Source organism: Haematobia irritans, chromosome 2, assembly GCF_050003625.1.
Source record: "Haematobia irritans isolate KBUSLIRL chromosome 2, ASM5000362v1, whole genome shotgun sequence".
In the NCBI taxonomy this organism is placed as follows: Eukaryota; Metazoa; Arthropoda; class Insecta; order Diptera; family Muscidae; genus Haematobia; species Haematobia irritans.
In genome coordinates, this window is record NC_134398.1 from 52,680,325 (window position 1) to 52,693,389 (window position 13,065).

A 13,065-nucleotide genomic window follows, 5' to 3' on the forward strand; every position below is an offset into this window, starting at 1 on the left:
CTAAAATCGCCATATTTTCACGATTACTTTTCTTTAATAATTTATTTTAAAGAATATAAAAATTATGAAAAGTTGCTTTGGGCTATTCCCCATCAAGTTATAATAACATTTACATCAAAGAATTATAATTTTTGAACCAGATAAGACAAATTAAAACAATATTTTTGATCACAGAATTGCTATAAATGATTGGGCTTCTTAACTTCTGCAAAGCGTCGCACGTCAGTAAATTATAATAAACTGCGTTGTCGCCTTCGGGAGATATAATGTATGCTTCACAAAATTATTTGTTTTTATTTATACATAGAATCATAAAATACAAAATAATTTTGGATTTTAAGACGATGAAAATTCATAAATTACATTTGTAATAGATTTTAGTGCGAATTTCAATATTTTTTTCTAAAAGGTGGGTATTAAGCTCGAGTTTAGCCGCTAATAAAAACGTAATTTTTTCACGATTACTTTTCTTTAATAACCCATTTTAAGGAATACTCTCTTTCGACTGCTCTTTCATTTCTGTTTAATGAATCTTTGCGCACAGGTCACTTTCCTACGTTGTGGAAGAATTCATTTATCATTCCGCTATTTAAAAATGGAAGCAAGTCAGATATTACGAATTATAGAGGCATTGCTAAATTAAGTGCTATTCCAAAACTGTTGGAGAAAATTATTTCTGATATTTTGAATCATCAAGACTCCTCTCTTCTATCGCCTAAACAACACGGCTTCCGTAAATCTTGTTCGACCATAACAAATATCTTGGAATTGACTACAATGGTTAATGAAGGCTTTAGAGATCGTTTACAGACTGATGTCATTTATACTGATTTTAGTAAGGCGTTTGACAAAGTAAACCATTCACTTTTACTGTACAAACTGCATCACATGGGCTTCAGTGAATTAATGGTATCCTGGTTTGAAAGTTATCTAAAGAATCGTACACAATTTGTAGTATTTGATAACATTACTTCAAAATCAATACATGTGCCTTCTGGTGTTCCACAAGGCAGTCATCTTGGCCCTCTATTGTTCTGCTTATTTATAAATGACCTTCCATCAGCCATTAAATATGGTTACACTCTCATGTATGCTGACGATGTTAAAATTATAAAGGTTATTCGGAATAGTGATGACCAATCCTTACTCCAATCTGATCTGAATAGCATGTACAGATGGTGCTCATCAAATATGATGGAACTGAACATAAGGAAATGCAAGCATATCTCTTTTTATAGATTAAATTATATCGACACGAATTATAACTTGAATGGCACAACGCTTGAAACTGTTGAATCCTTTAAAGATCTTGGAATACTTTTGGATCGCAGGCTAAATTTTAGATCTCACATTTCTATGACTGTAAATAAGGCCTATGGATCATTTGGATTTGTCAAACGCTGGAGTAAGGAATTTTCTGACCCATTTGTTATAAGAAACTTATATACTTCACTTGTGCGTCCTATCCTGGAATATGGATCTGTAATTTGGGACCCACAGTACCAAATTCATTGCAATCGTATTGAATCTGTTCAGAAACAATTTTTACTGTTTTGTTTACGTCGGAATAACTGGACACCTCAAACCTTGCCGTCTTACAAAGAAAGACTATCGCTCATCAAATTACCTACACTGAAAAGTAGACGTACCATGCTGAATATCTGTTTTATGGTTGATTTAATTAACGGATGATTTAAATCTGACTTCCTTATTAACAGCATATCATTCAATGTACCCTTTAGACCTACCCGCAACTTTGAACTGCTCCACATTGAATACTTTCGAACGAACTTTGAAAACAAAGATCCACTTCGCCGTCTTTGTAAAGAATTCAATAAATTTTATTATTATCTTGATTTGTCAGAAGAGAAATACAATGTAAAGAAAAAGATAACATTATTATTAAATACTTGATATATTAACAAACGATATGTATATAATGTAATATATTACTGTTAGTCCGTAAGGGTTTAATCCATAGATGAAAATAATAAAAAAATAATAAAAATAAAAAATAAAAAAATACAAACTTTGTGAAAATTTGCTTTGGGCTTTTCCCCATCAAGTTATAATAAAATTTGCAACAAATACGTATAATTTCATTCATTTTTCTTACTGATTTAGTTTTCACTTTAGCGATTAAATGTTTTGCTTGCAGTCCTTGTTCCCCAAATTTGGAGTTTGGCTCTGAACTCTTACAATAGTAAACAAAAGATAATTTGCCAAATATGTAAGAACGATTTCATGACTTTTATAAGTATTTTACAATTCAGTAGTTTTTCGTTAGATTGCATAACATGAGTTTCATTGCATTTCCTTAACAATTTGCCACAAACTTATGCCACATATGTGATTATATGTTTACATTTTCCTCTGCAAATTATATATGATTTGCACACTTTCATTTTTCGATTTCGAAAAATCTTGTTTCACGGGAAACCAAGAACAAGCAAAAAATGTTGGGGGGAAATCAAAGTGAAAGATGAAATCTATTTGAAGTGAAATCCAGGACATACCCGAATAAAACTCGGGTATTATAAATAAAACCTTTCAAATTCTTTAACTGGGTACTTTTTCTACCCAGAAATACATCCGTCCCCGATGGATAATTCATGAATATGGAGAGTGGTACACCAAGAATTTATTCACATTCGCTTGATGGATGAGAACATGGGTATAAATCAATCTTTTTTCAAGTTTTTAAATCAATTGAAAACTTATTCAGATTAAAGTTTTTCTTAATTTAATTTTTTTAATTAAGATTAAAGAGAATGGGATGCGGCTGAGAAATGTGACATTCCAGAATATACTCTCGACAATTTTAAAACATAGAGGAACAATTATCTCATAATTTCAATGTTGGCTTCCTTTTTGTGGTACTTACCTCGCAAAAACTTTGGAGGTTCATAAACTCATTCTGCAATTGCTTCAGCATTGGGGACAATTTTATTAATTCAAAATAATAAAAAATGGTTCAATGTCTATTTTTATATTAATTTAATCGACACATGCTGAATGCAGAATATTTGTTATGAACCATTATACATTATGTAAAAAGCAAGTAATTAAATGTTACAGTTAACAAAAAAGCAATCGATTTCTTTTATTTTGTAATATAATAGAATATATTACATTCGAATATGTATATAATTAAAATAAAAAAATGCTTAAAATCAACATAGAAGATCATCATTACATTCATACGTGTTTTTTATTATTACATTAACTTAAATTGGGAACTCCTTATCTCAATACTTATATTATATATTAAATAAAACAAAAATGTATATAACAAAACTAGAAGAAAAAACAAAACATTTGTATATATCTATGTATAAAGTAGTGTTCACGATTCGAAAATATATGTTGTTTGATTCATGTAGAAAACAGGAAAAAAGTATCTCCTGAATATCCCCCTACCACATTATTATTGATAATTTAAAGGATTCCTTTTATTTGCCACATGCCTTGCAAAACTTTTTTTTGCTTATATGTATATCGAAAAATCTTATATCGATATTCGATACATAAGAAAAGTCCTACTTTCTATTTATTTTAATGGATTTTGTTAGATTTTTCGATTGTACAAATAATTGCGGGGAGAGGATTTTGGGTATATATCATAGTATTTTTATATATATTAAAATTTGTTTATAACACTTACAAACAATGTTAAGACACATAGAATAGAGTTGCATGTTTTTTTAGGAGATTTTTCATATTTTTCTTATATTAAATTAAGTAAATTTATATCCTATTTTCTTGCTTTTTCCAAATAAAAATGAATTGGTCGAAGTGTAGCGTAAAGTATTATATAACCAAAGACTAAAAGTATGTATATATTTAAAAAGGTAGGCATTTACACCTATGTTATGATAAACAATATTTATGTTTTAGTATAAAATAAGGAATAGCTAATTTCTTGAAAATAAATCAATATACATTACATTTCTTTTTTTGGAATAAGTATTTGGAATTAAAAATTAACTTTTAGTAGTACATTTATCATGTATAAATAAATTAAAAAAATCAGTATTATGATCAAAAACTTATTGACTAGTTTCAACATATTTCATTTGGAGAATTTTAGAGCATTAACAATAATGTTAAAGTTTCTCCATCTTACTTTACGTTACATTTTGACTAATCCTCTTTTATTATATAATTTTATATAGCATATATATATGTGATGGGATTTATTTTTGCTTAAGTATACAAAAAGGTAAGTTTTTAAATAATATTTTTCATGAGATTTTTTCTTACATTTTTTGTTTGTTTTTATTCTTATACCATACAATATTGACAACAACATAGAATTTGCACTTTTTTATATTTAATTTCATAATTTAGAAAGTGACAAAAAACTGTGTATTACATTATTTTGCTTTAAATAATTGGGATCTTATTTTTTCAAGTTATAATGAAAAGAGATTTTCTTGTAAAGGGTATATAGAAATTATGTGCATCTTTGGCCTTTAAAATATTCATTGCATTCGTTTTTTGTGTTTTGTTTGTTTGTTTTTTTTTGGAGGGTGCTGGATATATATCATTTGATTGGTAGTTTTCTTTAAATAATTATTTTTCATTCGTAAATGAAGTCACAGATTGAGTAACAGAACCGTATTCACAGTGTTGTACAAGACAAAAATTCAATATAATCATTTTTTTGTATATGGTTTTTCGTACAGAACTAATTTATTTATTTTTGGCATTATTTTTATTGTATTTTACGAATAATTTAATTTATTTGTGAATAAGGGTAGAATAAAAGTGTGTTCTCATAACAACTTAACTTTATTGTTCATATGTATATTTCTAAACGCATTGCGTTTATTCCACTTTGAAAAGGTTTTTCGAAAATGAACAATTTAAGTTGTCAAAAAATATTTTTTAAAATAAAAAAGGATGGTATGGTTTTCCATTCATATATACGCATGCTAAAAAAATTTTTTTACAGTGAAATTATATGCACGTATATGAATATTAAATTATTGGTATAAAATGTGTTATACAAACAAAAACACATGTTTTTTCTTTTACGGATCAGTGACATATAAATTATTGGTATAAAATGTATTATACAAACAAAAACACATGTTTTTCTTTTACGGATCAGTGACATATAGCATTTAACAAAAAGGGTGTTTATAGTTTATAAAATGATTGTGAATCTGTTTTAATAGTATTTACTTTCATTTCCAAGCGAGGTTTCAAATACCAATACGTGCATTAAAATAGCGTAAATTATAAAAATTAAGAGACCTAGGAACTATAAATATGGTATAGTAAGAACTTCTTGGAACGGTGTACTCATTGTTTGGGCAGAAAAAAAATGAAATTTATAAAAATGATAATAACCTCAAACCTGATATAACAATTTTAGTTTGATTAAAAATGTATTGTTTCAAATAAATTTTTGATTAAAAAATCCTAGTCTTTCGAGTTTGATTAAAAAGTTAGTTAATTTTTCAATTAAAAAAAATATTCATTCACTTAATGTTTCTAGTTTGATTAAAAAGCCCGAATAATAGTGGTAATGGATATAGGATATTTTGTTTCAAATATATTTTAAATGGATATTCTTCCACAGATTTTTCCATGGCAGTTGCCAAATTACGAGAATGGGACCCGCAAAAAAGACGTGAAATTGAGAAAGCGCAGCCATTGGGCGAAATAAAAAGTAGCAGCCAACTGCTAAACTGAAAGCAATATTTAGTATACTAGATAGATTAAAAAATGAATTTCGTTTTTCTTTTTAAATATGTGTTTTTTTTGTTATATTAATTAAAACGATCCCATTTACGTACAAATTATAGGCTTTTATTACGAGTGGGTATGCCATGCTGCTCAAAAATCTCGAAGAATACAATTTTATCAAATTAGATGTGTCTCATTTTTGAGATCTGATCAGATCCAATTCTATAGTATTGAGATCTGACCAGATATTACCATTTTTCGGATCAGATCAATGTTTTTAGTATTTAGATCTGAAAAGATATAACAATTTTTCGAATCTGTTCAGATCTAAACATATTTTGGCTCAGATCTAACCATATCAAATCAGCTCCCCCAATTGTTTACTCAGCAATTTATAAATATGGTAGCCATATCTTATATCGGACTTGAATTGCAAGCTGTGTTTTGAAGAAAAGAAGAAGCTGTATTTTGAAGATGGGTTCATGAGAAGAAGTGCCATTATATGAATAGACAACATTATGCATTTTAAAATGAAATTAAATTTGCTTTCGCACAAATGCAATATATAGGAAAAACAATTGACATTCCTTCACAAGAAATATTTAGAAAATAAGTGTGTTGCACTTTTATTTTTCACATACTTATCATATCTGAGTTAAAAAGCGTTTGTGAAGATATTTCAAAGAATATATTCGTACCTGTTCTGGCACACTAGGGCTGTAATTTTTTTTTTCGTTATTTTGTTAATAAAATTGAATTAAGCCAAATTGGCATAATTTGCTATATTTTTTTGGTGCTGTAGGTTGTTATTACTCTCAATATTTTGTTATTACTCACAATATTTAAAGAATCTCCAGAATTTCGGGATTCTAAAAAAAATCCGGGATCCCGAGATTTTTAAAAATCAATCCCGAATGACTGCCCTATGGTTCATACATTTATCGCTTTCGTGAGGTGTCACACTTAAGAGGTGTTGTGGACTACATTTTACACCTTCACAGATCTAAAAAATGAAGACGAACATTTTTACCGTGAGGGACAAGTGTACAACTATCATATGCAAAGTTAGAAGATTTTTAACACAAATAAATAACAGATTTTGGAACTTTGTGTTTTATATATACATTGGACATTTTATCGAGCACAAAAAAAAACTTCTAAAAATTTACCGGCGAAATAGGTTTATGCCCATATTCATATTAATTTAAAGTCAGTTTATCGAAGGAATTTGTATGGTAATAGTAGGGTTAAAGCGTACGTTAACTTTTATGAATAAGATTTTGCTTGCATATAGAATGCATTGCAGAAAAAAACAGCTGTTTACATTGTTCGATCAGATGTCCGAAAAAAGTTCTCACGTGTGTGCGTCAGAACAACTAACTTTTTGACAGGTGTCAAGAATGTGTGGTGTACAGTGCGGTTAGACGTAAAAAAAAAATAATTCAAATGAGAAATCACTTCAAGTATTTCCTAAATAATTACATTTATAGTTAGGGTTTTGAACCCATTCACAAACGAATTTTACTTGTTTTCCGTTTGTAATCAGTTCCGGGTCTTCATTAGAATGTCAGTGCTGTGATGTTTTTTTCTAGCCAGACATGAAAATAGCAATATATGAAATCATGAAACGAATTTTTGGAGAGATTACATATTCCAGTGTAGAGACTTACATCAGTATGCAAGATGTGTGGAATAAAGTTATATTCTGTCAAATTTTCTACCCTATATAAATTGTATGTACACACATTAGTGCAATATCGTATTTACTACGACTACCAATAACATAATGCATAAAGAATTAAATCAATTGTTTTAGTACATAAATATAGTTATGTGCATTCATATGTATTTGGTAGAGTATTTCGATTTTAGAATATGTGTATTTCCTAGATTAGTTTAAATTGTTCTATGACAGTTTTTTATCTACATTATATATAGTATGTATAAAAAGAATCTACAACAATCATGAAGGTAAATTGTAATACATCCGACGTTTTAAGTACATTTGGCCTATTGGGGTTTTAACGATGTTGAACATACATCTTTTGTTTTTTGTACACGATGAGTGCAATTGCTACCTCCATAAATTGATGAGATATTATTTCAATAAGAAAACAAAACATGACAACAGATAGCTACATATATTATAGTACACAAATTTATATTTTGTTGAAAATAAATATATCATACAATTTTAATTTATGCTGTTGTTGGTGGTGTGTTGGTTGTCATTTGTTTTAGTTTTTTGTTTTATTTTTATTATATTAAAATCTTTGTCTTGCCCAATACTGTTTACGATTCTAGTTACCACTAGGTTTTTGCAAATTTGTATCATAAGAACGTATAATAACCGATTGTGAAACTGCTCCACCTTCTTCCTGAGAGAATGCGTAGCCATGTGACAATTCAACATCCGTATCAACTCGAGTGTTTGCACGTCTTATGAAAACGCTTCTTAACAGGCGAGCAGTCTCTGTAAACGATGAACGTGTTTCGTTCATAACATCATCGGGATCATGTTGACGTATCTCAGATTCGCGAACAGCCTCTGTTAGAGATTTGAATACCGTATTTTGTACAAGCTTAAATATAACATCAACTAACAATGTGGTAATGGGCACAAGAAGTAGACCAAACCAGAAGATTGGTGTGGTAAATATCATTCTTTCCATACCCAAGAAATTGGCAGCCACTGGAAATAGGGGCCAAAAATTGGAATAGATACATATAAAAAGGAACCATAGCCCTATGGAACCCCATATGGAGGCATGTGTTAACCAAGTCCACGAATTTGTTGAAAGACCAGCTTTCAAGCAAACCGTAACGACTACATAAGTGTAGACGTGGTTGCCTAGCAGTAGATAATCTGATGTTCTTCCGCTGGACCATAATGTTTCAGTGCCAATGGCCCCCAGAGGTAGCCAAAAGAGTATGATCGAATGTAAAAGGGCATTACTTATCCACACCCAGAATACTTGTACATTAAATAGTTTGGCATTCTGTGAAGGTTTGTATAGAAGAGGATACTTTAACATTGTCTCTGCAGAACAAACTTTTTCAAAAATGCCAATAGCAAAGGGTGGCAAGGCTGTAAATACCACATTATATAAACCTATTGTCCATCTCTCGAATAATATTTGACCCGACCAGCCAGAGTAGATGGCAAACCATAATTCTATGACATAGAGACATACATTCTTATAAAATGAATATAAAATTAATTTGGTTATGCGTCTATAATTCCAAGCTCCATGTACCAGTAAAAGTCGCTTCAAGTAACGAAACTGGGCTATGGAATAGTCAGAAGCACAGGCTGCTTGTAGACCCTCGACACCCGAAATGCCCACACCTACATTAGCCTTTTGAATCATTGCCACATCATTGGCTCCATCGCCGATGGCTAGAGTAACCGAGTTAGTTGTTGTAGTAATGAGCTCTACTACCTCGGCCTTCTGTATTGGCGAAACTCGACAACAAACCACAACACGACAACTGGTACACAGTTCTTGAAATTCTCTTCTTAGGTCACAACTTAAGGCGTATTTTAATGTCTTACCATCTATAATCAAAGCTACATTGCAATTTTTATTTATCGAAGTCTGCAACTCACTGGAATGACGGTGTATAACCTCACGTGTAGCATCGAGGCTCTCTTCGTTCAAAATAACGATGTCCATTGAAGTCGAAATCAAACGACATGAATGACCAATATTTATGGCTGTTTCTTGCTTATCACCGGTCAACACCCATATGTAGATTCCAGCTTCCAGCAACGATGCTATTGTTTCAGGTACACCTTCTTGTAGTTTATCTTCAATGGCAGTAGCCCCCAATAGATGCAAATTGTTCTCAATCAAGTTGGCTGCTTCTTCCATTTTTCTTTCGCGGTCATTGAGTGTGGTCGAAGCTTTGTGATACGTTGTTTGCCAATCATCATAGACATCTTGACGAATAGTGGCTACAGCGCAGCACAAAGTACGTAAACCTTCGGCCGCAAATTCTTCCAAGTGATTGAGCGTTATATCGCTAAACGATTTGCCATCTTGTGATAGACGTTCATATATCACGGAATCAGCGCCTTTGCAATAAAGTTTGATTTTTCCATCGGGCGTTTTACAAATAACTGACATACGTTTGCGTGTTGAGGTAAATTCCAAGACATTCAAGATCTCATAGCGTTCTCGAGTACCCAGAGCATTAATTTCCACATAGTGTGGGGTACGGGTATCAAAAACATAACCGTATTGTTTGGCCCCTTCAACAAGAGCTCGTTCATCGGGACTGGCAGCATGGTATGTTATGGAACCATCTGGATTCTTTTCGGGTATAACTGTATGACAAACCGAGAGTAATACCAAAAATTCTTTAATTATTCCAGCGTTTTGGTGTTTACTCAGCAAATGCTGTACCACTAAACTTTGTTCAGGAGTATTTTCTGTGGGATATATCTCACTCACTATGGAACATTTTTTAAAAACCATTTCATTTCTCGTCAACGTCCCAGTTTTGTCTGAAAATATATATTTCACCATTCCAAGTTCCTCATTGAGGTTAGAGGTGCGAGCCATAGCAGGTGTATTGGACTCAACATGATACATTGATAAGTCACAATTGATAAATTGGGCTTGCAAAAATCGTACTAACTCCAAAGTAACTTGCAATGAGATTGGTATTAGATTGTTGAAAAGAATGAAGAACGTTAATAGATTGTAGCCAAAATTTTTGCTCTTGAAGTCATCCAGGCCCAAATACCAATCGGCAACAAAGTATTTGCGAGTCCATACAAAATTGAATATGCCGCTGGTTAAACATAATACCAATAATATCATGAATAGCATTAGAATTTGAGTATTGGTTAAACGATCAACTGTGGATCTTTTTAGGGGAGCTGATGTGGAGTTCTTCATAAGCTTTGTGTCATGCCCAGTGTATACAACCATGCCAAAAATCCAGGATGTATTACGTAAAACGGCTCCTCGTTGTAAAATTTGATCAGGTCCCAGGGAAACTGACTGCTTTTCATGCTCCTTGAGAACACCATTGAATTCGTACAGCAAACGATTGGGTAACTCGCATTCCACTACACCAGCCAATTCCACTAAGTCTTTGGTCTCCAACAAACGTGCTGTGGCTGGTACGCCTTGACGGATTTTCAAATTGGTTTCACCATCCAGATTTGATGTTTCTATGAAACACATAGCCTGTGGTTCACTTGATGAAAGCAGTATCAAATCAGCAGGGAAAAATGTATTATTTGGAATCTTCACTATATCGCCCACCGCCAATTGTTCCCATCTAACTGTCATCCATATTCCATCTTTTAATTTCTCCACACTACGATGATTGATTTCATTATCCGCCCTATGCCTTTTAATATCTTCAACAATTTCTTTGATGCCACTCACCGCCAATATGAAGATCAAGGGCACCAGTGTTGTGTATCTCCCCGTAGGTGATACGTCGGGTATTTGTTGAAGCAGAGCAATAAGTAAGAAGAAACAATTCGAGTAACGACGAAATTGTTCAAATAGGAACGATGGTAGGAAACTTATAAAACTATATTTAGCTGTTGATATATGATTGTTGCAGAATTTCTGTATTTGGGGACGATCGATAAAGATGACACGTTTTTCAGAATCATCCAGTGTTGTGCCACCACCAACACCTCCTGATCCAGAAGGTGTTCTCATATCGTCATCGGGTGTTGTTGCTGGTGGTGTACGCATGTGAATGCGTCCGCGAAGTTCTTGCCACAAACGCTGACCCCACCATAAATGTATAGGTTGCCGTCGTTCATGGTTTGAAGTGGCGTTTCCGCTTCCGTTTGATATATTGTAGTTGTTGGCCATAATAACATCGCTTCTGTATCGAAATAAAAAAATATAAATTAGAATTGGATATTTCTAATATTATTAATATAAGAAAGAAAATGAAATGTATTTTAAATATACAATTTGGTATTTTTTAGCTATCTACTCTTAAAATTTTCTTTAACCCCATAATGTCCAACTTTTTCCAAAATGATGCAATATTCTGGGTCTGTCGCACAAACACAAGAAACATATGTATGTTAAATTTCAGTACACTTAAAATTGTATAAATTGCTTCATATTCAAGCAACGTTTTTGTTTTATTTTAAATTTCAGTACATGTAAAATTGTATAATTTCCTTCATATTCAAGCAACGTTTTGGTTTCATTTTATATAATTTTGTTGTTTTTAGCTAAAAGCTTCCCATTAAAAAAATCCGCTGAAGACTTGTTTGGGTATTAGATAGGGGTTTTCACAGACATTCCTGGAAATGGAGAAACCTCTCAATGTCGTTTTTTCACCACTATGGTATCACAATGGACTGAATAGTCTAAGTGAGCTTGAAATAACAAGCTGCAACTGCACTTAACCTAACTAATATAACCTAGTTTATTTGAAAATCTTATATCAGCCAGAAAATCAAACCATAAGATTCTACATGCCAATAAATTATCCAAATCGAAATATAAAAGAATTTTTTACAAGGCTTAGGACAGTCTCATCCTATATAGAGTTTTCACGCATTTCAAAAGAGCCCTAGGTTAACATGGATTTTTTCTAGAATTAAAAATTTGTTTGGCAATTAGAAAAAAAAGCATTTGGATAACAAGCTCGTGAAACCAAGTCAGTGTAGTGAAGACATGAAAGTTACACAGAAAAAAATGTCACAGAAATAATTCTAATTAAAAATTTAATTAAAAAAATTGATATAATTAACTTTTCAATCAAACTAGAAAAATTAATTCAATTAGGGCCATAAAAAAATTAATTGATACAATTAACTTTTCCAACACGAAAAATTAAGTCAATTAGGGTCATGTTTAAAAATGTTTAATTAAAAAATTAATTTATACAATTTAACATTTTAATTAAATTCGGAAGAATAAGTCATTTAAAAAATGATAAAATTTTTTTAATTTTTAATAAACAAATTAATTGATACAGTTACATTTTTAATCAAAATAAAAACACAAAGTCAATTAAGAACGTGATTATACTATTATTGTTTTAATCAAATTAAGAACACAAATTTAGTTAAAAAATGAGTGAAAATTAATTGTTCCAATTAACAACTTGATTAAAAAATGTAATCGATATCGATTGCAAAACTCAATTAATTGTTTAACTGATTTAATCAAAAAGTTAATTGGAAATTGGGATTGAAAATTAACTAAATAATTAAATGAATCAATTAAAAAACTGAGTGAATTTTCTAATCGGCATCAATTAATTTTTTGATTGAATCAATTAAAAAATTAATTGATTTTTGCAATCAAAATCATTTAAATTCTTAATTGAATCAATTAAAAAAATAATTGAAATTTTCAAATCAAATCA

General features: G+C 31.0%; 1 protein-coding gene across 2 annotated transcripts in view; it reads right to left on the reverse strand.

Moving 5' to 3' along the window:
* Positions 1–3,065: 3,065 nt before the first annotated feature.
* Positions 3,066–13,065, reverse strand: part of ATP8A (ATPase phospholipid transporting 8A1) — a 69,752-nt gene continuing 59,752 nt past the window's right edge. For both annotated transcript variants that reach the window (XM_075294126.1, XM_075294125.1), the window contains exon 2: positions 3,066–11,559. In XM_075294126.1, the coding sequence (XP_075150241.1) occupies positions 7,998–11,546 (3,549 nt within the window). In that variant the 5' untranslated portion in view covers positions 11,547–11,559 and the 3' untranslated portion in view covers positions 3,066–7,997. The remainder of the gene's footprint in view (positions 11,560–13,065) is intronic.